Source organism: Salmo salar, chromosome ssa12 (genome assembly GCF_905237065.1).
Source record: "Salmo salar chromosome ssa12, Ssal_v3.1, whole genome shotgun sequence".
In the NCBI taxonomy this organism is placed as follows: Eukaryota; Metazoa; Chordata; class Actinopteri; order Salmoniformes; family Salmonidae; genus Salmo; species Salmo salar.
In genome coordinates, this window is record NC_059453.1 from 44,135,915 (window position 1) to 44,148,462 (window position 12,548).

The window sequence follows — 12,548 nt, forward strand, 5'->3', positions numbered from 1 at the left end:
AGAAAATCGTTAGACTCCAACCACCCAAGCCATTGACTGTTCTCTCTGCTTCCACACAGCAAGCGATACCGGTGCATAAAGTCTGACAACAGGCTCCTGGACAGCTTTTTTATCCCAATGCCATAACATTGCTAAATAGCTAACAAAATGGTTACACGGGCTATCTGAGTGTGCGTAGGTCCCTACACACTTCGCACACTGGTACTCTAACACACATACAAACACTCACTCCATAATTTGTTCACACACATAATATGCAGATACATTTATACTGACTCTACACACACCCACTGACATGCAATCATCATATACACTGCTACTACTGTTTATTTTATAAATATAAACGCAACATGTAAAGTGTTGATTTCGTGAGCTGAAATAAAAGATCTCAGAAATGTTCCATACGCACTAAAATATTATTCCTCTCCAATTTTAAGAACAAATCTGTTTACATCGCTGTTAGTGAGCATCCCCCTGACAGGTGTGGCATATCAAGAAGCTGATTAAACAGCATGATCATTATACAGGTGAACCTTGTGCTGGGGACAATAAAAGGCCACTCTAAAATGTGCAGTTTTCTCACACGACACAATGCCACAGATGTCTCAAGTTTTGAGGGAGCGTGGAGTTGGCAGGCAGGAAGGTCCACCAGAGCTGTTGCCAGAGAATTTTATGTTCATTTCTTTACCATATGCTGCCTCCAACATCATTTAAGAGAATTTGGCAGTATGTCCAACCGGCCTCATAACCGCAGACCACATTTAACCACGCCAGCCCAGGACCTCCACATCCAGCTTCTTCACCTGCGGGATCGTCTGAGACCAGCCATCCGGACAGCTGATGAAACTGTGGGTTTGCAAACTTAAGAATTTCTGCGCAAACTCTCAGAAACCGTCTCAAGGAAGCTCTTCTGCATGCTCGTTGTCCTCACAAGGGTCTTGACCTGACTTTGTGTTCTTATTTTTATGTCTCGTGTATTTTTTGTTCTACCTTGTCATATGTAGTATTACATTGTTATTGAATGCTGCATTGTTGGAGTTAGCGCTTGTAAGAAAGGTATTTCACTGTGCTTGTGCATGTGACATAAGAACTTGAAACGCATTTAAAGTGAACATTCACCCCTCAGTTTTCCAATATGTTTGTACTTCAAAAGTGGTCTGGGTCCATGAACCACACCATCTGTTTAGATCCTACTATGTATAAGGAGAAAATCGGCAGGACTTCCATTTTTATCTGTTCCCTTTTTGAATACCAGGGAGAGTTTTTATTGAATAATGTACTGTGTCCTGTAGGAACTATTGGAGAAGTCCAGTGAGCCCCTGTCCTTCATCATCTTCGTCCCGGAGTGGCGAGATCCACTGACCCCGGCCCTCAACCGCATGGAGACCAGTGCCTTCCGCCGCCATCATATGTCGGTGCCCGCCTTTGAGCACGAGTACCGCAGCGGCTCGCAGCACATCTGCAAGAAGTGAGTGTCCAACGCCGTAGAGTCACTTCCATTTTTCTGACTAGGGTTGTCAAGATACCAGTATCGTGCTACTTAGAAGTATCATGGCAATGAAACAAAATATGAAGCAGACTTAATTTCTTGATGAAAACCGCCCTTATTCTGGAAACAAAGTCTTGTGTTGTCACGTTTGTTTATTTTCCAACCTATAGCACACAATATTTGACATAAAGAACCAAATGGTGTAGTGTATTTCATGGGTTCTTTTTATGCCATGGAAAATTAGGTATGGTTGTATTGTGATACAAAAGCTGAAGAACATACGCACATTCAGGTACTTTTTGCAGGTGCTGGAGTTGTAGGTGAATTTATACAAATAAAAAGGAAAACGCTGCACACTGCTGGTCATGCGGCCAGGTGATTTTATTATAACAACATTTCGACCTTCAGGTCTTCATCAGGCATCCATATCCCAGTCGGGGGGAAGGTCCTAATATACAGTTGAAGTCGGAACTTTGCTTGACATCATGGGAAAATCCAAAGAAATCAGTCAAGAACTCAGTAAAAAAACTTGTAGACCTCCACAAGTCTGGTTCATCCTTGGGAGCAATTTCCAAACACCTGAAGGTACCACGTTCATCTGTACAAACAATAGTATGCAAGTATAAACACCATGGGACCACGCAGCCGTCATACCGATCAGGAAGGAGACGCGATCTGTCTCCTAGAGATGAACGTACTTTGGTGCGAAAAGTGCAAATCAATCCCAGAACAACAGCAAAGGACCTTGTGAAGACGCTGGAGGAAACGGGTACAAAAGTATCTATATCCATAGTAAAACGAGTAAAACGAGGAAGAAGCCACTGGTCCAAAACCGCCATAAAAAAGCCAGAATACGGTTTGCAACTGCACATTTGGGACAAAGATTGTACTTTTTGGAGAAATGTCCTCTGGTCTGATGAAACAAAAATAGAACTGTTTGGCCATAATGACCATCGTTATGTTTGGAAGAAAAGGGGGAAGGCTTGCCAACTGAAGAACACCATCCCAACTGTGATGCATGGGGTGCTAGCATCATGTTGTGGGGGTGCTTTGTTGCAGGAGGGACTGGTGCACTTCACAAAATAGATGACATGAGGAAGGAAAATGATGTGGATATGTTGAAGCAACATCTCAAGACATCAGTCAGGAAGTTAAAGCTTGGTCGCAAATGTGTCTTCCAAATGGACAATGACCCCCAAGCATACTTCCACAGTTGTGGCAAAATGGCTTTAGAACAACAAAGTCAAGGTATTGGAGTGGCCATCACAAAGCCCTGACCTCAATCCTGTAGAAAATTTGTGGGCAGAACTGAAAAACCGTGTGCGAGCAAGGAGGTCTACAAACCTGACTCAGTTCCACCAGCTCTGTCAGGAGGAATGAGCCAATATTCACAACTTATTGTGGAAGGCTACCCAAAACGTTTAACCCAAGTTAAACAATTTAAAGGCAATGCTACCAAATACTAATTGAGTGTATGTAAACTTCTGACCCACTGGGAATGTGATGAAAGAAATAAAAGCTGAAATAAACCATTCTCGCTACTATTATTCTGACATTAAACATTCTTAAAATAAAGTGGTGATCCTAACTGACCTGAGACAGGGGATTTTTGCTAGGATTAAATGTCAGGAATTGTGAAACTGAGTTTAAATGTATTTGGCAAAGATGTATGTAAACTTCCGACTTCTTCGTGTGTGTGTGTGTGTGTGTGTGTGTGTGTGTGTGTAATAGTGAAGACATCAAAACTATGAAATAACAGATATGGAATCCTGTAGTAACCAAAAAATTGTTAAACAAATCTAAATATTTTTGAGATTCTTCAAAGTAGCCACCCTTTGCCTTGATGACAACTTTGCACACTCTTGGCATTCCCTCAACCAGCTTCATGAGGTAGTCACCTGGAATCCATTTCAATTAACAGGTGTGCCTTGTTCAAAGTTCCTCCTTAATGCATTTGAGCCAATCAGTTGTGTTGTGACAAGGTATGGGTGGTATACAGGTAAAAGGCCATGTCCATATTATGGCAAGAACAACTCAAATAAGCTAAGAGAAACAACAATCCATCAGTACTTTAAGATATGAAGGTCAGTCAATCTGGAAAATGTCAAGAACTTTGAAAGTTTCTTCAAGTGCAGTTGCAAAAACCATCAAGTGCTATGATGAAACTGGCGCTCATGAGGACCGCCACAGGAAATGAAGACCCAGCATTACCTCTGCTGCAGAGAATAAGTTAGAGTTACCAGCCTCAGATTGCAGTCCAAATAAATGCCTCACAGAGTTCAAGTAACAGACACATCTCAACATCAACTGTTCAGAGGAGACTGCATGAATCAGGCCTTCGTGGTCGAATTGCTGCAAAGAAACCACTACTAAAGGACACCAATAAGAAGAAGATACTTGGGCCAAGAAACAAGAGCAATGGACATTAGAATGGTAGAAATCTGTCCTTTGGTCTGTGTCCAAATGTGAGATTTTTGGTTCCAACCACTGTGTCTTTGTGAGACGCAGAGTGGGTAAACGGATGATCTCCGCATGTGTGGTTCCCACCTTGAAGCATGGAGGAGGAGGTGTGGGAGTGCTTTGCTGGTGACACTGTGATTTGATTTAGATTTCAATTCACACTTAACCAGCATGGCTACCACACCATTCTGCAGTGATACGCCATCCCATCTTGTTCGCGCTTAGAGGGACTATCATTTTGTTTTTCAACAGGACAATATCCCAAAACACATCCCCAGGCTGTGTAAGGGCTATTTGACCAAGTAGAGTGATGGAGTGCTGCATAAGATGACCTGGCCTTCACAATCACCCGACCTCAACCTAATTGATATGGTTTGGGATGAGTTGGACCTCAGAGTGACGGAAAAGCAGCCAACAAGTGCTCAGCATATGGGAACTCCTTCAAGACTGTTGGAAAAGCATTCCTCATGAAGCTGGTTGAGAGAATGCCAAGAGTGTGCAAAGCTGTCATCAAGGCAAAGGGTGGCTACTTTGAAGAACCTTAACACTTTTTTTTTTACTACATGATTCCATTCCATATGTGTTATTTCACAGTGTTGATGTCTTCACTATTATTCTACAATGTAAAAATAAAGAAAACCCTTGAATGAGGTGTCAACTTTTGTGTGTGTGTGTGTAACATTATTCAATTAGCACTCCCTTTGAAGAAGTTTCCTCTATTTCCCCTCCCATGCGTGACATCTTCACCATTTCTATTCGAATGTATCTCAGAGAACTAATAGGATGTCCAACTTATATTTTAAAAAAATTAAATAAATCAACCAGATTTTTTGTTTCACATGTCCGTATATTGCTGCAGTGCTCACTGATCCGGGTCTTAAGGCTTCGATGGGTTTTCCCTATGTAAGACAGACCGCAGGGACATTTCAACATGTAAACAACATTGGTGGACATGCAGGTAATCAGGCCTTTGATCTTAAATCTTTGTCCTGTGCTGGGGTGGATAAATGAGTCACATTTTATACTTGGAACTGCTCAAGTACCCTTTCGAAAAGGACTCTCCCGGAGGCACCCTAAATGGGACACAAGCGTAGTTGCAGTCTAATTGCACTGTATGAAGGGAGTTTAAATGTCTTTCATTTCCTCTCTCAGGGAGGAGATGTACTACAAGGCAGTCCACGGCACGGCGGTCATCTTCCTGCAGAATGATGCCGGCTTCACCAAGTGGGAGCCCACGCCGGAGCGCATCCAGGTGCTGCTGGCAGCCTACCAGGTCTCCCAGCGAACATTGGGCTCCCCAGTTCCCTCCTCCACCTCCTCTGCGCCCACTATGCCCTCCCCAGCCAGTGCGGGGGTGTCGGGCAACAAAGACTCTACTGCCGCCAAGACGGCACCTGAGCGATCGGCCAGTTTGGACACATCACCCGCTAGCCAGGAAAACAGCAGTACTTCTAGTCCTCTGGAAAATACTACACCACCTTCTGAGGCAGCCAGCCTTTAAAAGCAGGGGAGGGGACATGGGTGAGAGTAAGGTGCGTTTTGGGGATGGGGGACCCTACAACTGGTACTGAGAGAGTGTGTGGTGAGGATTTGGCCCTGGACTACACAGGCGCTTGGGTAGCCTACGAAGGAGGGCCTCCCCCCTAAAATAGGTTTACTTTCTCTGCCTCGACTATTTAATATTAGTTCTACTAGGTTTTTATGATTCTGCTCGTTATTTACAATATCTGTTGTTGCTTTTTATCAATGTAGCTAGTGGTAGTGGTTTACTAGAATTTATTTTTCCATCATTGTTGCTGTCATTGTCAGTAATTATTGGGTAATTATATTCCTTGTTCATTGGCCTTTTGCCCGTAGAGTGCGTCCAAAATCAGGGTGCCATTTGGGACATGCATTGTGATCTGCTCCCGGACAGCAGGACTTGGTTGTCGGTTTTGACGTGTGGAATTGAAAAGTGAGTCCTTGGAAAAGTTTTTTGTCTTGTTTGTCCAAATCCTCTCTATCCCTTAATAGGTACAGAAGCGAGATGTGTCATTGGGTGATAAGGCAGCTATGTTTCTAACCCACTTAAGCTTACAAATAGTTTAGAGGCAATCATTGTACATAGGACAGCCATCAGTAAGTTAGAGCAGGGTTTCCCAAGCTCGGTTTTTTCCCTAGCAGTACACAGTGATTCAAACGATCAAAGCATGATGATGAGTTGGATGTTTTAAATCAGCTGTGTAGTGATAGGGGAAAAAACTAAACGGGCACCTGGGGGGGCCCCAGGATCGAGTTTGGGAAACCCTCAGAGTACTGAACGAGAGCGGTTAAGGGCTTTGAAGACATTGCATTTCTTTGTGGACTATTGTTATGCAGGTCACACATACCACAGAGTAGTAGTTCCATATCAGCCAAGTCGATACACCATTTCCATATCTGCAGTTAGTTGAATTTTGTAAAAAAAAAATATATATCAATAAATGCAAATGCAGGCCATTAATACATCTTACAATGGCAATATGTTGTAAACCATTGGTAAGCATTGGCTCGAGCAACAGCTGAATTACTATGCCTTTCCCCCTGCGCTGTGTGTAAATCAAAACAACTGACAAAATTTGTTGAACTGGCTTGAGCAAAATACAGTATGTCCCTTTGCTTATAACCCTATCCACGTCTCTAGAATATGGTAAAGTACTAAATGAAATAATACCTGATGTAAATTATACCCTCGTTAAACATAATTTGGGGAAATTCTGTGATTGTGTTCAACCTGGTTGCATTATTTTCACATTGTAGTGCGTGGTATGGCATGGAAACATAGAATAGTTATGTTGTTTTTAATCCCTCCAATCTCAATTTTATATTTTTATATGTTTTACACCAGTATGATATTAGCAGGGGCGAAAATCTGATATCCACTTTGGAGGGGACAATTACGTGAAATTTTCTCAAGCGCAATTCCTGAGGGGGACACCAAAAGAAATGCTGTAACACATAGCCTACATTGTAATATGGTAAATGTATATTGAGGAACCAAAGAAATAAGGTGTTTGCCATACTCCTAACTACCGGTACCCAAAACTACACAACTAATCACAACAGCAATACCATTGCCTTTAACAAATCTTAGTTCAGTCACCAGTTTAAGTTGAGAGTGGGGGTATCCATGGCATTTTCCAATTATGTTCCTATTATACAAGTAAAAAAAATTGAGAACCTTTCATAATGTTGCCAAACAAAGACTCAACAAACTTACCTGAGACTCCCTGTCTCTGCCAGTCTGTCCCCAACTCTGCTGTCTGTGTGCCATCTGTTGCCTGCTCTGCCTAATGACATCATTGTGAAACATTTCCATTCGAATTTAATTTCTTTCTTATGAACATTTTATCAACTAGTCTTTGAGATATTAGGCTACTAGGGTTCTTACTACGTGTTTTGGTGTATTGAAAAATACTCTGATGTCCGTCTTTTATTTTTCTGCCATTTTTCTACCTGGCTGGCTACACACACAGTGTGTAGGTTATTTACAGTAGGAGATGGGCTTCTATCATCTTCAATCATTCTATATGGGCTTCGATCTAAAAGTTAGCTAGCAAATGTGAAACGGATTAAAATGACAAGAGTATGAGTACAAGTATGAGTTCACCATTTACACAACATATGCTGCAACCTTTTGTAATTTTAATAGTTTGTTTCATATTGGCTGGCTTCCAACAATAGCTGAATTTGCAAAGCTAGCGAGCACCAATTCAGTTTCAGTGGTGTTTGCTATAATCTTTGCTACCCGGGTTAAATAAAGGTGAAATAAAATAAATAAAAGTTCCCTTGCGACAATTTAGCTTTTGCAACGAGACCATTAAATATATTTAAGACAATGGTAGATGAGAGTGTAGTTCTGTTCAGTTTGGACTTCAGTTTATCGCTAACCTTATCGCAGGGACTTTGAAGCACTAACTTACATCATCTGCATGCTGATTCCATCTTTGATGACGCCACATAAATGGAATAGGTACTAGCTAGCGTAATAGTTAATATTTGCGCGCTAGCTCTGCATATTCAGCTAGTGTGTGTGTGCGCGATTGACTGGATGAACCTCACGGCAGTTACGTAGCAAGCTAAGGAACTGGCAGTGGATCAAACCATTGTGAGGCAAAGGGCGGGGGGGTCGCAATCTTTTGAAACTTAAAAACGCGCTATTAAGTGTCTATAATCAGCACAATTGCTTTCATTGCGTATTATTAATATTATTTAAATTACATAGTTATGTTTCAGTGATATATTGGGGGGGACAAATCATATTTTTCCCAGGATGGGGGGGTCGTGTCCCCCCCGTCCCCCCCGGGATTTCCGCCCCTGGATATTAGAACGCATCACTGGGCAGCACAATGAATGTACATATTTAAATGGCAAAACAGAAGGTCTCCATGAGTCCCAAATGGCACTATCTTCCCTATGTAGTGCACTACTTTTGACTAGGGTTTATAGGGCTCTGGTCAAAAGTAGTGCACTATGTAGGGAATACGGTTCCATTAGGGATGCAGCCAAAGTGACTCACCTCTGCCTCAGTCATCTAGCCGAGAGAATAAATGTATAAAAAATATGAGAAGATACAAATGTTTATTGTACAATTCCTCATTATATGACTAATTGTCTCAGTTTACAAGGACAATTCATCCTCACGCACTACTATGCCATCTCAGCATATATTCTTATCTATAGCTTGAATGCTTGTACAATGGGTTTAGGCATAAGTTTCTTACTAGAAATCTTCACTTGCCTTTGCCCCATTTGTATATACTTAGGATTTTGGTTTTTATAGAGAAGTAATTAGGCATGGGACTGGAGGATAAGGCAAGGTTCTGTTTATGCTGTTGCAAATGTATGATGGTTGCCTTGCTCTTTGAACATAATACTTACTACAGTAAGTCTGGCATCGTGCCCAAGAACCTGGAGACAAACTCTAGCCATTCGTTCTTTGGCTTTAGTGTGTCGCGCACCAGTCATATACCCTGATCCTAGTATGTTTCTGTCACCAGAAAAACAAAGTGTAGATATTGTACAGAAAATTGGTATGAAGTACGTTATTTTTCTCTGCTACACATTTGTATTGAACTCTGATAGCAAAAATAATAATTATGCTGTCTGTTCCATGATTTTTTTTATTTGAGTTAATTTAACATAATTTAAGATAAATCTGTTTATGTATTATACAGTTTATTACATATAAATAGTTTTAAACTAAACCAAAGTGTTATTTAAAAAAAAAATTGTGTGTGTGTGTGTGTGTGTGTGTGTGTAAAAGTAGACGTGTGTATGATTGCATTAGTAATGCTTAAGGTGTAACCAGCAAAATTACTACTTGAGTTTTATTTTTATAATTCTCTTTTTTTGTTCTGGTAAGAGCATAATTTATTTTTGGAATTTATTTTGCATGACATTTCTGACACCTTAAATCATAAGAAATATATTTATTCTTTAATCAGTTCATAAACTTTTTACATAAAGGATGAGTATGAATACATTCATTTATCCCTATCGGTTTACCCTTATGGTCATTTATTGTCTGTAGAGTATCTAATACCATAAATGTTTTTCTCAATGTGATTCCTATGGGCAAGAATCAGGAGAATGTAAATGCTGAATTCATTCATTTTCCTAGTTCCCTCTGAGTAAATTATCAATGTTGTGACATAATCTCCATTGGAACCAGCATATAGATGCGCCGAATCACATTTGCTCCCAGTAAAATGTGTCAAACTATGTATGTTATTTGGATTTATAATAAACTAGAACACCGTAGTTAGTTTTTAGGCTCTCTTCAAGATGCTGACTTATTTGCTGACACCACATGTTTTGGGCTTTGAACCATAATTTGAACAGCTCTCACAGACTTTAAAATATTAGATACATTTTGCCATAGTTTTTACAGTCCTCTTACAGTGCATTTGGAAAGTATTCAGACCCCTTTACTTTTAACACATTTTGTTTGTTACAGCCTTATTCTAAAACTGATTAAATTAATGGTTTTCCTCCCGAGTGGTACAGCGGTCTAAGGCACTGCATCTCAGTGCTAGAGGCGTCACTACAGACCCTGGTTCGCTTCCTTGCTCTATCACAACCAGCCGTGATTGGGAGTCCCATATGGTGGCGCACAATTGGTCCAGCGTCGTTAGGGTTTGGCCGGGGTAGGCCATCATTGTAAATAAGAATTTGTTCATAACTGACTTGCCTAGTTAAATTGAATAAAAAATAATTTGCTGAAATTTCTAAAAACCTGTTTTTGCATTGTGTGTAGATTGATAAGGGGGTGGAACAATGACGGCCTAACCCGGATGACGCTGGGCCAATTGTGTGCTGCCCTATGGGACTCCAATCGCGGACGGTTGAGATACAGCCTGAAATCGAACCAGGGTCTGTAGTGACGCCTCTAGCCCTGAGATGCAGAGCCTTAGACCGGCACCACTCGGGGTGTAATAAGTGCAATAACTCAATTCGGCCTTATACTCCTAAACAACGCCATTTTTACACGTTGGCTAAGGGTGAGGTCTACAAAACTTAGTGCACTCTGTTCGTAACGTTTTAGGAACAGAAAACTGTTGAGATCAAACGATTCATCGATGAGAAAATGTGCATGTCGGCCAAAATCCATCTCGCGCGATCTTCTCCCACCGCCGTCCACCGGGCTTCCTCTCGTCACCGTATTTGGTGGTGAGTGGAAGCGCCAAAGGGGAAACATCTGGCTCAGTCTGTGATATTACTTTGGTGAAATAAAGACGTATACTGTCATGCTAGTAACTACAACCGTAATGTTACAACCCAATATGCTGATAGCAGTGCGGAACAGTCAGTATATACCAAAATATTTGGTGATAGTCAAATTGCTGCTGAAAGCCCCTACAAAGATGGCGGCTGCAATGGTTCATAAGGTTTCGTCACACGGACACGCTTTTACGCGTGCGCTGAATACATTTTGGTTCCTCCGGTACAATAGATGGCAGTCATATGTTTGTTTTGTTTTCTAGAAACAACATCGTCTGTCAAAGAACAATTGTGTGGTTAGAAAAGGAGACTGTTGCTTTTGAGTGCTGGATTATTCGCTAATGTTACTCAAGGAAGTAATTTGACAGCACGCATTTAGAAAAGCATCAAGTCTTATTTTGTACAAATATATTTAAGATCTATTCGCAATTTGACAATTGCCCACTTCTGCAAAAGCGTCGAGACGGAAAATAGTTTTCCTGGTCGCGAGCTACCGCGAGGATCTATTGAATCATCACACCCCATACTGTTGTCTTCAAGTTAATACTTGCTAAATGGGTGCTCATCGAAGTGAGGGACGGAGGGATTGGCTTCAACAAGATGCTGTTGAACAGCCGCCCATACAAACTATGGTGAGCGCTAAGCATCTACAAATTCCATAACATAATACTTTCTTACGAACTGTGATTGCTACACAGTCATGTTACGATAAAGTGCACAACTGATAGTCCTTTTAAATAGTTTTGTATTTGTCATTGAAAGTGGACAACTGATGGTCCTTAAATTAGCATCTATCTCATCTGTCAATGACAGCTAGCTATCGCAGATTGACAGTTTGAGCTCAATCCTCAACTTTTACGTGTAAGCGAGGCAATTATGTGTTTTACGATTGTCATTTCAACAGTCTATAGGCCGGGCGTACACTACACGTTTTTGCCGTCCCAGATGAATTTTCATAATCTGGGTGAAATCCTATGAATTTGGGCTAGGATCAGTACATCGGGACTAGCGTAGTTTTGAGCAGGTCAAGGACGCACCGATGATGAGTGTTCCGTTCTCCAGACCCCTGTCGGATGTCCCGATCATTTTTTTGTTGGACCATTTCATTGGTCATTAAGTGAAATCTGTACTCATCCGGTGCACCGGGCTATGCTAAACTAAATCCACCGATATTGGCCTACATCTGCGTCCTACCATGACAGAAACCAAAAAGACAATTTCATATTAAGTCCATATTCTGCGTCTCCGTCTCTCTTTTTACAAAAAATATACATAATGCAGGTCCGTGTCGGCATATTTTTCCTTACGACAACCAACAAACTCAGGCCAGGAACAACGAAGGAATTAATAATCGTGTAACGTTAGCACCCACGTCCTGTGGTTGAGAATGGACAGAATGAAAGTTTTGGGAGAAGGAAATCAGAAAATGTGAGCACATCAAAGTTAAGATTTTTAAGTCGTGTAGTGTGTGCACAGCAGATGTTTTGCAGTAGTTGGCATTCAAATGTATTTATAAACTGGGCGTTCAAGCCCTGAATGCTGATTGTCTGAAAGCTGTGGTATATTTAAGCAATAAGGCACAAGGGGGTGTGGCTGTTAGGCACGACGTAACGCGTGCCTTATTGCAATTATAAACCGGTTACCAATGTAATTAGAGCAGTAAAAATAAATGTTTTGTCATGCCCCTTGGTATACAGTCTGATATACCACGGCTGTCAGCCAATCAGCATTCAGGGTTCAAACCACCCAGTTTATAATAGACCATATACCACAGGTATGACAAAACATTTTATTTTTTACTGCTCTAATTACATTGGTAACCAGTTTATAATAGCAATAAGGCACCTCGGGGGTTTGT

The 12,548-nt window shown here is 41.2% G+C and overlaps 2 protein-coding genes across 4 annotated transcripts in view; both read left to right on the top strand.

Annotated features, from left to right (window-relative positions):
* LOC106565080 (mRNA (2'-O-methyladenosine-N(6)-)-methyltransferase) overlaps nt 1-5,903 on the top strand; it is a 52,864-nt gene extending 46,961 nt beyond the window's left edge. For 2 of the 3 annotated variants that reach the window (XM_014131716.2, XM_014131719.2), the window contains 2 exons: nt 1,293-1,468; nt 5,102-5,903. In XM_014131716.2, the coding sequence (XP_013987191.1) occupies nt 1,293-1,468; nt 5,102-5,450 (525 nt within the window). In that variant the 3' untranslated portion in view covers nt 5,451-5,903. The remainder of the gene's footprint in view (nt 1-1,292; nt 1,469-5,101) is intronic. The other variant, XM_014131718.2, reaches the window with a different exon arrangement.
* A 5,009-nt stretch (nt 5,904-10,912) lies between these two features.
* Nucleotides 10,913-12,548, top strand: part of LOC123725510 (deoxynucleotidyltransferase terminal-interacting protein 1) — a 3,500-nt gene continuing 1,864 nt past the window's right edge. The window contains exon 1 of the mRNA XM_045691395.1: nt 10,913-11,322. Coding sequence (XP_045547351.1) covers nt 11,245-11,322 — 78 coding nt within the window. The 5' untranslated portion in view covers nt 10,913-11,244. The remainder of the gene's footprint in view (nt 11,323-12,548) is intronic.